This window comes from Cylas formicarius, unplaced genomic scaffold (genome assembly GCF_029955315.1).
Source record: "Cylas formicarius isolate icCylForm1 unplaced genomic scaffold, icCylForm1.1 PGA_scaffold_9__14_contigs__length_23061073, whole genome shotgun sequence".
Classification (NCBI taxonomy): domain Eukaryota; kingdom Metazoa; phylum Arthropoda; class Insecta; order Coleoptera; family Brentidae; genus Cylas; species Cylas formicarius.
In genome coordinates this window covers 19,609,252-19,623,907 of record NW_026844365.1, presented here as the reverse complement: position 1 = coordinate 19,623,907, position 14,656 = coordinate 19,609,252, and the positions used below count along the sequence as shown (strand labels likewise).

At 36.4% G+C, this 14,656-nt stretch overlaps 1 protein-coding gene across 1 annotated transcript in view; it reads right to left on the bottom strand.

The window, feature by feature from the left end:
* Positions 1-229: 229 nt before the first annotated feature.
* LOC132707756 (laminin subunit alpha) overlaps positions 230-14,656 on the bottom strand; it is a 111,908-nt gene continuing 97,481 nt past the window's right edge. Inside the window, exons 37-45 of the mRNA XM_060679697.1 lie at positions 13,973-14,305; positions 12,645-12,958; positions 8,444-8,691; positions 8,305-8,388; positions 4,186-4,583; positions 1,672-1,914; positions 1,510-1,617; positions 1,171-1,450; positions 230-537 (exon numbers count right to left, since the gene is read on the bottom strand). Coding sequence (XP_060535680.1) covers positions 272-537; positions 1,171-1,450; positions 1,510-1,617; positions 1,672-1,914; positions 4,186-4,583; positions 8,305-8,388; positions 8,444-8,691; positions 12,645-12,958; positions 13,973-14,305 — 2,274 coding nt within the window. The 3' untranslated portion in view covers positions 230-271. The remainder of the gene's footprint in view (positions 538-1,170; positions 1,451-1,509; positions 1,618-1,671; positions 1,915-4,185; positions 4,584-8,304; positions 8,389-8,443; positions 8,692-12,644; positions 12,959-13,972; positions 14,306-14,656) is intronic.

Sequence of the window (14,656 nt, the reverse complement as noted above, 5' to 3'; positions counted from 1 at the left end):
ATTTGCAGCTTCAATTGCAAATTTATTCAAATAAAGTTGCAGCTTCAACTGCAAATTTATTTGAAACATTTGAAATCGTCAATTCCGCAGGTACATTTTTTTGATTTCGGGATCTACAGAAGAGAAAATGGAGTGAACACTTGTTTTTTGAGAAAATAGGGTTTAAATGAGGTGTGAGAGGTGTTGTTCCCCGCAGACAAATCTCAATAAAAAATGCAAAATTACCACATATACCAAATTTTATTATATTTAACGATACAAATTCTATAAACTAATTGGTACGGCATATGCCGACGGTAATGTGACCTTCAACCATCGTAGCTTGCATATCTATGGGTTCGTTATTCAAAGAGACATCTTTGATGCAACCCACGAATGGAGTTCGCGACACTATACCCCTGACCTTCTTGATAAGTCTGTGACCCCCCAGGAACAAGGCGCTTCCGGTGTCAGTCGACGTGGCAGTGTGGTGTCCTATTTTGGGATCCGTGAATATTCGATCTACGGAGATAGTCACGACGTTCCGCGACTTCACAACTGCAAATAAAACAGGGATACGTGCAGTATGGCAAAGACGCAATTTTTACGACTACACGCGTTAGATACAGCTGGATAAAGTAACGACGAGGAGGTCATTCTTCACTGGATTGAGTCAAAGAGGAGGGGATATATATCTCTGGGACTAATAGATAATCGCAGCGGTTTTGGAAAACTAACCTTAAACGTTCAGATTGTACTTTTATTGTATACATTAGGGTCAGATTTAGTAGAAAACAATGTCACCTACAGACGGCCGGACCGTTCATTTTTATCGCGTTTCGAAAGAAATCAAATGCTTTGGGTTAAGATAAAAAAGTACATAATGGAAGCCTCGGAAAAAGTTTTATTTGGGATTGATTTTCAATTTACTTGTTTGAAGGCGCAACGCGGTTTGAATTATGGGTCTCTGCAGTAGACCCAATAAATGTTATGTGCTTGCAAGGTTAGGAGATATGGAGGAGGTTCGACGAATACTGCTTTAATGAGCAGTGAGCAAGAATAGTGTAAGATTTATGTCCTAGTAGCGAAATAAGTTTAATTTTATAGGACCAATGCAATTTTGCAAAAAATGCCTAAATGACCTTTACTACTTCACACTCTATGGAGACAGACTATTTAGTTGCAACTTACCCTGTATTTCGTGCCAGTTTCCGTCACATAAGGAAAACGTATTGTTGCCGGGTGGCAAAAAGGAGGTGGTCAAAGGACCTTTTCCATTTTCTACAACCAGCCTGAGCGTACCGTTTACCATTTCTAGTACCAGGTAGTCTTTCTTGCCGTGTACGGCTACGAGAACTCCAGAGTTAACCCTCGGCTTGATGTCCATTTTGATGTTGAACATTTGACCGACCTTCAAACGGTCTTTCAGTTTCATGTATGTATTTAATCCTCCGCCGAAGAATGTGCCGACCTGAAAGAAAGAGATCGACTTTGCAATAGTACCCCAAAGCACAACAATAGTCTACCTACCTCTACGTGATCGGAACAAGGAATAACACCGAAATCCTTCGGATTTTCCATCGGTTTCGTATTCATATTGAAATTTCGGACGCATCCCGTGAATTGCGTCGTCATATTCTGAAACCGTATTTAAGGGTTATCTATTCAATTCAAGATTATATTTTCCCTTACAAGATTGCTCTGGACATAATTGTAATCATCGGGGTGCAAACCGCCGAGATAGAACGGAATGTGGAGACCCAACGACGTAGTTTTCTGAAGAATTTTTCCGGTGAGGGCGCCACCTTCGATTACCAACTTCCCATCCGATCCGTCCCTGCTTATCTCCACCAGATGCCATTCGTTGTCGTTGTACGTTAACTGAGACCTTAGGAGCAAAGGCGGTCCCTGTTCGCCTTTAAACGTAAATATCACCTAAAAGCAATGTGTGTTGAAATACGTTGTTTGATGTCGGGGTCTATTAACAAATAAGGTTGCCCTACGCACCGCGAACGCGACTTACAAGCTGGAACCAGTTGAAACCCAACTAAAAACTGCAGGTTAAAATGTCCGTTAGATCGTAATAGTCTTAATTTCTTTCTTCAAAGCAATGCACAGGAGGGCCAATATAACGTAACCCTCTCAAAATATACAGGGTGTACGAAAAACCTTAAATACAAAAATCATCTGGTTTGAAACGAAGTTTTATTGTATTATATTTTTGCATATCAAGTTTGTAGAAAAAATTCATATTTAATGTTCTATACCTATGTCTATGGTTTTTGACATATTTAAGTTTTTATCTCAAATATGTCATTTGCAGGCCTTAAGAAAAATACCAATTTTTCCTGAAAGGAAATCTTTATTTTTTATTGACAAGAATCAACTTTAATAGAATTTTTATATTTTAATTACTAATAATACAGGGTGTTCAGAAAGTAAGATTAAATACTAAATTAAGAAAACGAAGGGACAAAGCTGGACCTTTATTATGCACTCATGTAACTGTAAGCGCTCTTCAACGGTGTATGGAGTCATATTTTTGACAGTAATAAAATTAAAACGATGAAATTACATTTTACCGAGGGCCTGTGACATTCTTGGCTTTTTTGTTTATCATGGCCTTCATTTTTATCCGTTGTCAAGTAGAACAAAGCTTGAAATTGTCATATAGGAATATTAATTTGTCGATCTTTCGACAACTAACCATTTTCAGCATAGGCAACCTTATACAAACTTAGCTTTATTTTTAATGGTAAATGAGATAAAATTATGAAATTTAAGAGTTTCCATTTAAATTTTTGGAAGTTTACTTAATTTACTTTTTAATCTTACTTTTTGAACACCCTGTTTTATTAGTTATGAAAATATTATACAAATTCGATTAAAGTCGACTTGTCAACAAGGTATTAAACCCAAATTAAAAAATAAAGATTTCCTTTTAGGAAAAATTGGTATTTTTCTTAGGGCCTGCAAAATGACATATTTGAGAGAAAAACTTAAATTTGCCAAAAACCATTAGACATAGATATAGAACATTATATATGAAATTTTCTTAAAAACTTCACTAGAATCCAAAAATGTAATAATATATCGAATGTTCCATTTTGAAAAAATGAAGATGTGTTTACCCAAGCAACAATGAATGAAATGCAAAAATATAATAAAACAAAAGTTCGTTTCAAACCAGACGACTTTTGTATTAAGGTTTTTTCGTACCTGTGTATTCGGAGTTATAGGGTTACGTTATATTGGCCACCCTGCACCTAACCACAGTGTACACCAAAACTTAATAAAATTAATTTTGAAAACATTTCAATACACTCAAGAGGTCAGTTAGTTCTCAAGATACTAGTGACGAGCAGTGTAACATTCGTTTACTGAATTATAGTAGAGTGCTTTTTGAGAATGATGATCTGACAGTTAAAATAGCTTACAGAACAATAGAAATTTCATTAAAGCAAACTTTAACTAAGACTGAAAAGGTCATTACTTGGGGTGCAATGCATTACGCATCAAGTATTTTAGTAACAATTTTAAAATCTATTGTTTACCAGGCACATCTTCCTTGTGTTTTTCCATTACTCTGTAAATAAAATATTGATGATTGAAGCAATGGCACGTAATAGGCCGCAAAATTGCCCATTGTTAAATAATAAAAACCTAATGTACTGCAATGTGAACAAGAACTTTGCCATAAGCATTGACAGATGCTGCAAAAAAGCGTTTGACATGCGTTTTGGAATCAGCGTCGCCAAGTGGTGTCACTCCCTAGTAGTTGGGGGGACTGAAATGAGGGCGCAGAGCTCCAATCTAACGAGAGGCGACAGCGGCCAACCCAGTAATTATTAAGTTGAACTGAGGTGGTTTTACTTGATGAAAATCCATTTATCAAAATAAATAAGAACTAAAAGTTCAGATTCGCACGAAATTATATATTATGACAAGACAATTGTTTCGACAACACTGTGTCTTTATTCGCCACTGCCAAGATCCCATCAATACACCCAATAGTTTCTTTTCTCTCAGTTTATAACGGGTATAAACGTCAAACGGAGCGAAGCAAAGTTTCGAAAAATGAACCTTCCCACCATCAAAGGTGCTTACGGCCATCTGTCATTGGATTGGAGACCTCTCGGTAGGGAAAATCGTAAGGTAAGCTATTGGATTTTTGGATCTTAGTTTGGTGTATCTGCCGCCACTTACGAAGCCACCCTCCAAGTACAGCGCCGCGTAGTCCCTATGAGTTTTACTGTCGGATACGTAAAACAATATGCCATTTGGTTCAGTCGTTTTGAACTCCATGCTGAAGTCGAAACTCTTCCTAAACTTGCCCCTGGGCGTGTTAAACTCTAATCGGCTCGAAGGTTGCGATCCGAATCTGTACCCACTCGATTTGAGGTCCTCCGGAGCGGGCTCCACGGGCAACGCGCATCCCTCGTAAATGGGTTTGGGAGTGGTGGGCGGTACTCTGCCGATGGGACCTCTCGGTATAGCTGCTGGTGGAACGGTGAATATTTCGGCTTCTTCTGGTGTTTTTTCCGTTTTAACTTCCTTCTCCTTTGGTAAGAAGTCGAAACCTCCGTCACCGCCTCGGATATTTGCTGTTGTTGATAAGGTACAGTTTAAATTTATCCACATGAAAAAGTAAGTACTAAGTTAAACCGTTCACATTCCACATTCCTAATTAAGAATGGAACAAATAAGAGATGATGCTAGCAACACCACAATTGAAAAGGAGCCAAAGATGGCAGTAGGACGAACCAAAAGTGCTCTCGTTGTTGAAATGTACGGGTCGTTGACATTTCCAAGTTAGTTTTTGACAGTGGAAGAAATTTACGTAAAATACAATGATATCCTGTTGCAAAAAGGAGAGGATTTAAACTAACAGCAGTTCCCTGCCTACTTAGCTCACTAGAGTTTTTACATTATGTTAGTGTTATTTTACTAAAGGAATTAAATTATTTAATATTTGGAATCAAAATATTATAATTACAATACGTCCCTACTATGCTTATGCTCATACTATACTCATCATTGTCATTTTTTAAGTATATAGGGAGGCATAGTAGAAGGAAAGGCAGGCATATTAGGAAAACGGTGAGTTTTTTCCATGGCCTACTAAATTCGGTACATATTCGAAAGTTTCTAAGGTGCTTATTAAATACACAACTTCAGTTTGAATATCAAAAATTTTTGACTTTCAGAAGAAAACTGATAACGCCACTGGATCATATTTAAAAAATGTTATTCAGACCAGTTTTCTCTTATTTGAAAAACTATCAAAATTCAACGTGGCCCTGATATTTCTGTTTGTACCGCCTTCCTTTTTATTTTCATTTTGGGTCCCGAAAGTCGCAACAGCAAAGACCAAAAAATGAACACTGTACCGTGCGTTCAATTTATCTTGATAAAATTTTACTTGGATGTAACTTTTGTTTTTAGAGATATCAAGGTAAATAAAAAAAAACAAAATGTAGGATTAGCAGCCAAGTGACAATAAAAACAAAACACTATCAATTTTTTGACAGGTAAGCCTAGATCGTATGTTTTTAAATGGAACACCCTGTATATTATATATGTGTTTAATAGAATATCTTATTCCGATTACAATGATCTCCAGTTAATTGCCCATCCATATCATACATTCATTGATTGTTACCTCTGGGTTTTTATTTCTTGTATTTGTCTAGGATTATTTAAAGACGAATATCTCGTATTTGTCTATTACAACCCTTTCTTAGTGAACGAACTTTCATCAATCCGTAAAATGTTTTTCAAAAAAATATTATTCTCATTACGTGTATTTAAAAAATCCAAACAAAACTGCGCCCTCCTTTGACATTGTTCTGTACTTAGTTTTTGAGCTTTAGAAATTTAAATGCATTATATTTATATTCTTTCAAAACTGAGTGGATTGATCCCCGAGAACTACCTGCCTCTTCATATACTCTAGTCATAGAGGAAACTGGATGTGCTTCATAGAATCCTAATATGTTTGCCATATTTTCTTCATTTGCAACATTATGATTCTGGCATACCTTTTTAGCATTTAATACGTTACCGTTTTCTGCAAATTTCTTTGCTAGCCTTGGAAATATGTTTTCAAGGTGCTCGGTGCTCTGGATAAAGTCTAATATACTGACGACGAGCCGCGGTTGCACTTTTATTATTCAGAAAGTATACTTGAAGCATATCAGTCCTTTCGCGGATGGTAAATTCGCGAAAAACCATCTTAACAATAATTCAATCATCAACATTGTTTACTAATATGTCAAGCATAAACATATCTTTGTCAGTCAGGGTACTCTTTGAAATTATATAAAAAATTCCTATTTTTGCCGATTTGTCAAAAACGAATTGACTAAAATATAAAGTGTGTTACATCATTGTAATCAAAATAAGATATTCTATTAAACACATATATAATATACAGGGTCAGAAAATTGATTGTGTTTTATTTTATACGTACACTTGGAAAAAAATTTGTTTTCCTCGATATCGGTGCATGGTGTAAGGATTGACCAGAACTGCGGATCTAACCTCACATCTTTAGGGGTCTTGAAGTTTGAATTGCGCATATAATAAGAAATTATATAATATACAGGGTGTAATGGGTCTATAAATATGTCACCAGGCTATTTGCGTCTATTTCTTTTATTATTTAGAAAAGTTTATTGGAGGAGCACACCTGCTGCGTTTCTGTCGATCTTAATAATTCATTCTCTGAAAAGAATTCAAGCCCTATACAAACATTCCGAACTCGAAGAATATCCCCACCGTACCTTCAAAAATCCCTCTCATGTCATCACCGAAATTGTTATAAAACAAACAATGCAACTATGAGAACAACAATAACAACGATACCATAGAATCAATAGATGAAATAGTTTAGGTTAGTTGGACAATAGGGAACTTGAACTTTTTTTAAATTTCTTTAATACATTTATTTATGTATAGAAATAACGCACACCAAATATTTGGGTTGAAATAAATAACTCGAGTTGTGACACCCGGCCTTTCCTTTTAAACGACACCAAATGCGCGGGAATGATCGTGACGTCATACCGCTGCTTCTCGGTCGATACGGCGACATATTATAGTGTTATTCTCAGGTTATAGGCCGAGAATTATATTATTTACGTTTATTTTTGTATCGTGTAAAGTGTGTGAAGTATTTAATTTACGACAGTTTGTATTTGTGCTCAGTGTGCTTTATATGACAATAATGGAAGCAACACTAAAACAATATTACAAATCGTGTCACGCTGTTTGAGTACAACCCGTAAAAAGCCAAGTAAACTTTTTATTCGTCTACCAGAAAATAAAAGCCGTCCTTGTTTGTTAACATTATATTCAGGTGTCACTTTAGCCTTAAGAGTGCAAACATTTTAACTCTTTGAATTTGCACCCATCCTATTGCATTCTCTACATAGAACAACGAAATTATCTTTTTGTGAACTTATAAGCAAAATTATTGAAATTAAAAATTTGTTCAAGTTCCCTACTTCCAGCAGCTGCTCAATGACGGTATTATTAATTGAAATATTTAAAAAAACATATCAAGTGGACTTGAACAGGTCATCGAAAAAGAGTTTATGATGTTTCGTTTTTGCTTACAATTTAAAATTCTTACTTGATAGAATGTTCAATTTTATCATAATCAGTCCTATGTAGTAAGTACCTTGACTTGATCTTAATGTTGAAATTATAACGTCAATAAATATAACTACAAGAAAACGTTAAAAGTATAATCAGTAACATTAAGACCCAATTGGTACGACCACAACCCCGGCGAATTAGATAAATATGATTATGTGCTATCAGAACTGAACAATAAATATAACATACTTAATTTTCTGCACTTATCTTGGGAACCTTTAGATTTATTATTTGTTTAATTACAAAATAAAACCGTCATTAATTATGTACGGCCGGTTAGGGTGCAGAAAACCGCACATAACCTTAATCCCCTCAACCCCTCGCAGGGGGCCACCGTCGCGTTGTGCTCCTCCCCCGTCCTAGTATGCCTCCTTGCGACCAGAGTGTGCGGTTTTCTGAACCTTAACCGGTGGTACATAACAACTAACGTCAATCACATTACATAAAACAAACATAAATGATTAACAACAAATTATAGGTTAAGTTTAATGTTACCAAACGCAAACTTGATGTTAATTTCAACATTTTTTTATTTAAATATTCGTAGCTCAAGGCTCATTACACCATACCAATATTGAAATGAAAGTTGATATTTATTGAAATAATTTCAACATTGACATTAAATTCTGTGTGATTAATGCATAGCTCCTGATGAAAACTTACATTGTTCATAAGGATTTTCGGTGACTATGGTCGGAACTGTCGTCGGTGGTAATGTAACTTCCGGGAATGGTTCTAGATCGGGTACTGAAATCGGAAATTTTGATTACGATGTTCTTTTAGCATTAAATGTTCGACTTACGAAGGTGAACTGAGGGATCAGTCGGTAAGTAGTCTCGATCGAGGATACATTTGTCCAAGATTTCCTGCGATCTTATCGACGTGTTGGCGAAATTCTTGACGTTTCCGTTCACCGTCAAATCGGCTATGCATCCGTGGAAAGGTTCGGTGGTGCCCGAGGTGCCTGGAGGCGGTTGAACGCCCCGTGGCAATCCTCCGACATACATTTTGCCGTATAGTATATGGAGCGGCGGAGGCGTATTGTCGGTCCTGTGGAAATTTCGGGCAAGTCATGAACAAAAATCAAAAATGGCAGTCTGAGAATTTCAGGCGCACCACATTAGCGAAAACGTTTTACTACATTTCATTTATTAACATGTTATAATTCGCCTAACGATATACCGGTTTTACGAAATAATCCGATCAATTTTTATGTAGGTCTAACCGCAGGCCTACCTCGCTTGTAACCCTTAATAAACAGATTTGCAATTAAACAATGACGTTGCAGAACAGTACTTCGGTACTTCGTGCATACGAATGCTGAAAGCTGACGGATTTGAGTAGAGTTTCATCTTTCATTTCTTCTCTACTTAAGTTTGGTTGCGGTGTTTTTGACTGTCTTAAGACTCTGGCGACATCTTGCCTAATTAACTCCACATCTTGTTCGTCTATGGTGGAAAGACTTGCTTGGACGTTGGAAACGATCTCTTCACGGGTAATCTTTTTGGAGCTATTGCATAGTTAAACCCTTTATTCAGTACGCTGACCTCTGCATCGGAAAGATGGTATGCTGAAATATTATGAACTGTTTGTATTTGGAACTTGTCCTGATTTTTTGGAATTTGAAGGATTTCTAATTTCTTCCACAGTTTTTTTGACGTGATGTCCTTGTCTTTCTCAGTGCGCCATGATGTTAATAATTCTATGCGGTCCCACAGCAACTGATGGATCTTGTTGCTCAGTTTCAGGTGGAGTAGTTCAGTTCAGGAGCAGTAGTTGTAGCTCAGTCTCACTAATTTCGTACCGGGTCCGCCTGATCTGGTCTTGGAGTAGGGCCTTGCTAGCTTTGTCCAGGATAGCTTGTGTCTTTCTAGTGCGTGTGTGATAAGACAACCTTGTAAATGTTGGCAGAAAGTTCTGGTTGCGGCAATTTATAAGAAAATTCAATTGGTTAAGGCTTTCGCGGCCCGTTGATAAGCTATTATCTTGGTTCGGGTTTAAAGGCCGTCGTCGATTGGAATTACTTCCTAACGTTTCGCTAGCACGAGTGGCGAGCTTCTTCAGAGCGAAACGTTAGGAAGTAATTCCAATCGACGACGGCCTTTAAACCCGAACCAAGATAATAGCTTAGAAAATTCAAGTTGCATAGCGTTAGGAGGGTTATTTCACTATGCAACTTGAATTTTAATAGCGATAGGAGGGTTATATATATATATATATATATATATATATATATATATATATATATATATATATATATATATATATATATATATATATATATATATATATATGCTGTTTGTTCTTTAACTGGGTTTCAGCTGTCCGCAAGATGGACAACTTTATTATACTTCTTATCCCACGTTTCCGTCTTACGAACTTCCAATAACAGCTTCTTTGTGTAGCAATTTTCAAAATACTGATCATTTTCAAGCAAAAAATTTTGAATGACTTCTTTAGTCGATGATGATTTTTTTCGCTTGGGCGGAATGGCAGCTGGCGGTGTGCATCACAACAACACTGTTTGGTGGAATACTGTCATGTTTTAGTGGAAGTCCCTTTGCTTCTTTGACATCTTTTGCAGAAAGCAACAAAACGTTATCTACCCAACCAGCTTCAGAGCCCGCATGTAGAGATAATTCGTCTGCCCCGCAAAACTGGCAAATCCATCGAACATTTCCTGCTGTGACCATCAGTCCATTGTGGCTATCATCTAAATATATGAACGAATGAGACGAAGATTTCTATCAAATATCTTGCCCTCCACTCCGAAATTCTTCTTAATTCCATCAAAACTTGTCTCTTATAGATGGTTTTGTAATAAAAACCAATTCTTCTTACGAACGCACGCCTTGGCAACAGTCAATATTCAAAATACTACGCAACTTTTCATCTAAAGTTGTAATTGTTGAAACAATATTCTTCTGATACGCATCATATATCAACCGTCTCACTATTCCGGCCTGGTGTATGTCAAAAAGACTTTTTAGAACTCCACGATCTTCCCGCGTTTTCCATGTCACGCATTCGGTGTTTTAGTCATCTCGGACGTTAATTTTATTTGATTTTTTCCCCAGATGTCGATTTCAGAAACAAACGGCCAACGGTTATTACGTCATCGACTACAATCTCGACTTCTTCGTCGCTAGACATCGCAAGTAACTAGCAAAATTGAATAATGTTAGTTTTTGGCATGAAATAGATTGTAATAAAATGTATGTTATCTCAACAAAAATGGCACAATGAGTTTTGAAAAACAATTGAATAACAGTAAGTTACAAGTTACAAGCACAAGACGGAATAGAAAGAACTTCAAAACCTCGAAGGCTAAGAAAATACTCTTTCATAAAACTGACACCATACTCCAATCAATCAAATCAACCAATAGCAAACTGGGAAAACATCCACTATAAGTTAAGTTAAATTAAGTTAAGGTATTATGTTAAACCCTTCAATTGGAAATCAGTTTAAGCTTTCTAATGTGTTTCTAATATAGGAGATCAACCTATTATTCAGTTGAACTTGTAATCGAGCTACCTCAAGTAGGGACTGTTTTAGGAAGATTTATAAAAAGCACACTAATATGAATTAATATTTACAGTTTAATCAAAGAAAAATTTCCACTCTTAAAATACAACAGTCCGCACGGCACAGTTCTTGTCGGCTAACATCTTAAATACGGCCCTGACTTCTGGTACACGTGCTGAAAAGAATAGTCCCTTCCGCTTTACAACAGGCGGATATAAAACTCATTCCGAAGTAAAAACGATAAAAGTTTGTAAAAGCGGTATATCGTTTGGAGAACTCTATCATCATAGAAAATGTATACATACAGTCATGGCAATAAAATATTACATGGAATAACAAATTTACAACATAATATTGAAAACATACAATATACATAAAACACAAAGAGCTGTGCGAGCATCTGGACAAGCAATAAAGTTGATCGTAGATTATCACAGAAACTTATCACCGAAAGCGGGGAGTCGAAGAGGTGCAATCATCTGACAAGATATTGTTATTGATATCTTAAAAAAAGATAAGTTCCTTTAAGCTGTAAAAAGCTGATTTAAAAAGTCTTGACTAAATTTTTGAACCCGTTTATTGTGAATTGTTTTGTCTCTGGCTTAAGTTTATTAAGAAAAATGGTTGCAGTAGTAATTTGAATGAAGCCATTAATTCGGAACAAATCAGGTTTGAGGTTGTCCCTATTCCGGGTTCTGTAGGTGTGAACTTTATTCACTTTTTTCACCTTTATTCATCTTTAATTCTCGAAAGCGTAGACTAGTATATATAGTATAGAAGCGCTTGGCATTATAAGGACTTTAAGCACCGAAAATTACTTTACATTGTAGGCCAAAGACTCTTCTGCACCAGTAGCCTGGCCCCAGTTTATCAGACCATAAAGCAAGGAAGCCAATTAGAGCATGATATGTTACGATCAGCAGTGTCCTTTAGAGTATTTTTCTTTAATTTTTTTAGCCACCTGGTCTGTGTGGTGACACCAATTTAGTTTAGGGTCTAAATAAAGTCCCAAGAGTTTTGCACTCTGTCAATTATTTACTTGGTTAATGTTCCTTTGAGAGACGATTACAGAAACTTTCTCCCTCCGTTAGCAACAGGATGTGCTTCAGTAAGGTCTTTTTTTATTTATTAATAAAGTTGTGTCGTCGGCAAACAACGCCTGCCATTATTTTCCAAAAAATAATAAAATTATGGTGCTTTCTTTTGAACACAAAAACAACATTCAAGGATTTTTTTTCCTTGAAATTGTTTTTTTTTAATCATAAAATATTAACGCACAGCTATAACGAAATTAACCTCAAATCGGTCATTAGGTCCTTATTTGACTATCTAATGACATAAAAAAGTAATATTGTTGCATTCTTAACGTCCCCAACTTTATTACAAAGCGTCAAGCCGTTTTGGAAATATTTTCAAATATCTAGGACTCTAGGACGTCCTTTTTTTTTGGAATTTGGGAACATTTTATGACTTACACTCTATGGTTGTAATCGTCGAAGTCTATTCTGAGCCTGTCCTTGTCGTGTATAACCGAGACGACATGCCATTCGCCATCATCGAACGTGTCCTTGGACACCAATTCGATTTTATTACTAATAACCTTGACGCGACCGTCAACGATCGATAAGGAAGTGACGCTGCTTTGGTCCGGATTTTCGATGTAGAAAATCAGACCGTCCTTTTCTTTCGTTTTGAATTTCAGGCTCGCTTTGAAGTCGTTGTTAATCGCGAGACCGTCCCACCCGACGTAACCCCTCTGCGAATTGTTAAACGACACCATTGGAGCAAACTGAAAACAAAAAATAACAGGAGTGAGTAACATTTGGCGAAGGTGCGGAAAATCATAAACATACCTGGCGTTATTAAAATGAGGTTACACAATTTAACCAACCGATCTCATAAAAGAAGGGTAAATGGAAAAAATACTGGTTATAACGGTATATGAGCGATTGGTGCCGGGTTGAGAAATCGTGCAACCGCACATTTAAAAAACTGTTTAAATGGACTTACTACTTTGTCTACTATCATTACAAAGAGTTCCTCAATAATTTCTAAAGGGAACGTTGCTAATCTCATGAATTCAAACTCCAAAAAATATTTTCTTTAGAATAAGTAATGTCAAGATTTTGGCAAAAATCAAAAGAAAAAGTGATAAACGATCTTCTCATTATTTACTAACGCTGCAAAGGATTCCCGCTTAATTGTAAGCAAGGACATTGCTAATCACACACTCCTATGGAATAACGTTTCCAGTTTAACGATTAGTGGTGATTACGCTAAAACTTCCAGTTCATTCTAGATTTGACTTGATTAATGACATATTGTATGAAATGTTAATCAAAATGGTAGCATAATATTGATAATTCCAAATAAACTCTGATTTGTTCACAAATAATTCGTTGTGTCTCCACAAATAAATTCTCCAACAGACTTTTATTTGTAACAAAAAAAAATAACTAAAGGGTTTTTCGATTAGTGCGGGATATTTTACCGGCTCGTAGCTGCCATTTACGACTGTAAAATCTTCTGTTTATTATTTAGTTATGCCAAATCACCATGGATGCGTTATTTCATAGGCGTTGCGATTGTCGGTCTGACAGAATAAAGTTAGGAAAAATAGCTTTTTTTATTCGATTTGGACAGAACAAAATATCGATTCGGCGTCATGGTGGGCTTCAGATTCGCTAATTATATTATAGGATGTCAGCGAAATAACACACTGTATAATATGTTGGCGTTTGTAATCGAATATTTAGAGAACGAGATATGAAATATGAAAGAAGAGATTCGAAAATGTACCTACCTTGGCAGGACAACCGGGGGTTACATCATAAGCTTTGAGGTTGTTTCTCAAATCGACGGGCTCTCCTGTGATGGTGACGTTATTGATACATCCGTCGAATTTGATGTTGGTGACGTCGCGGAAATTGTGGATATGGGGATACCCCCCAAACGATACGGTTTCCGTAAGCTCGAGGGAGGCACCCGTCACCTGTTTGGTCCTGTCCGTGACATCTTCGTCGTCGACTCTCAGTTTGCCACGGGCGCCATCTCTCGTAGCGGTTATCTTGTGCCAGTTGCCGTCGTTGTACTGTTTAGATGAAGCGAACTTCTTCGTTCCGCCTCCGAGATTGTACTTAAAATTGTATCAAGAAACAACTATGAAATGAAAACTACTCCTGCTGGATTTTTGGTGAGATGATGTCAAAATGAGAAAAGTGGTTATTGGCAAAATATATGAGGAACTTAAATGTTTTCACATATAAATGAGTTTCTAGCTAACCAGATAATCACACTGGATTTTATTCAGACACGTACGGCAACGTGGTTTATGTTACATTGCGCCCAGTCATTTTGAATAATTTGAAATTTTCGAGTGAGCTTTGTACATTAATTATAATAAAGGCTTATTGGCGAACGTTATAGAAAATAATGTAGCAAATTATGCAAACTTTGAGAATAATTTTAATAATTTCGTAAATATGTA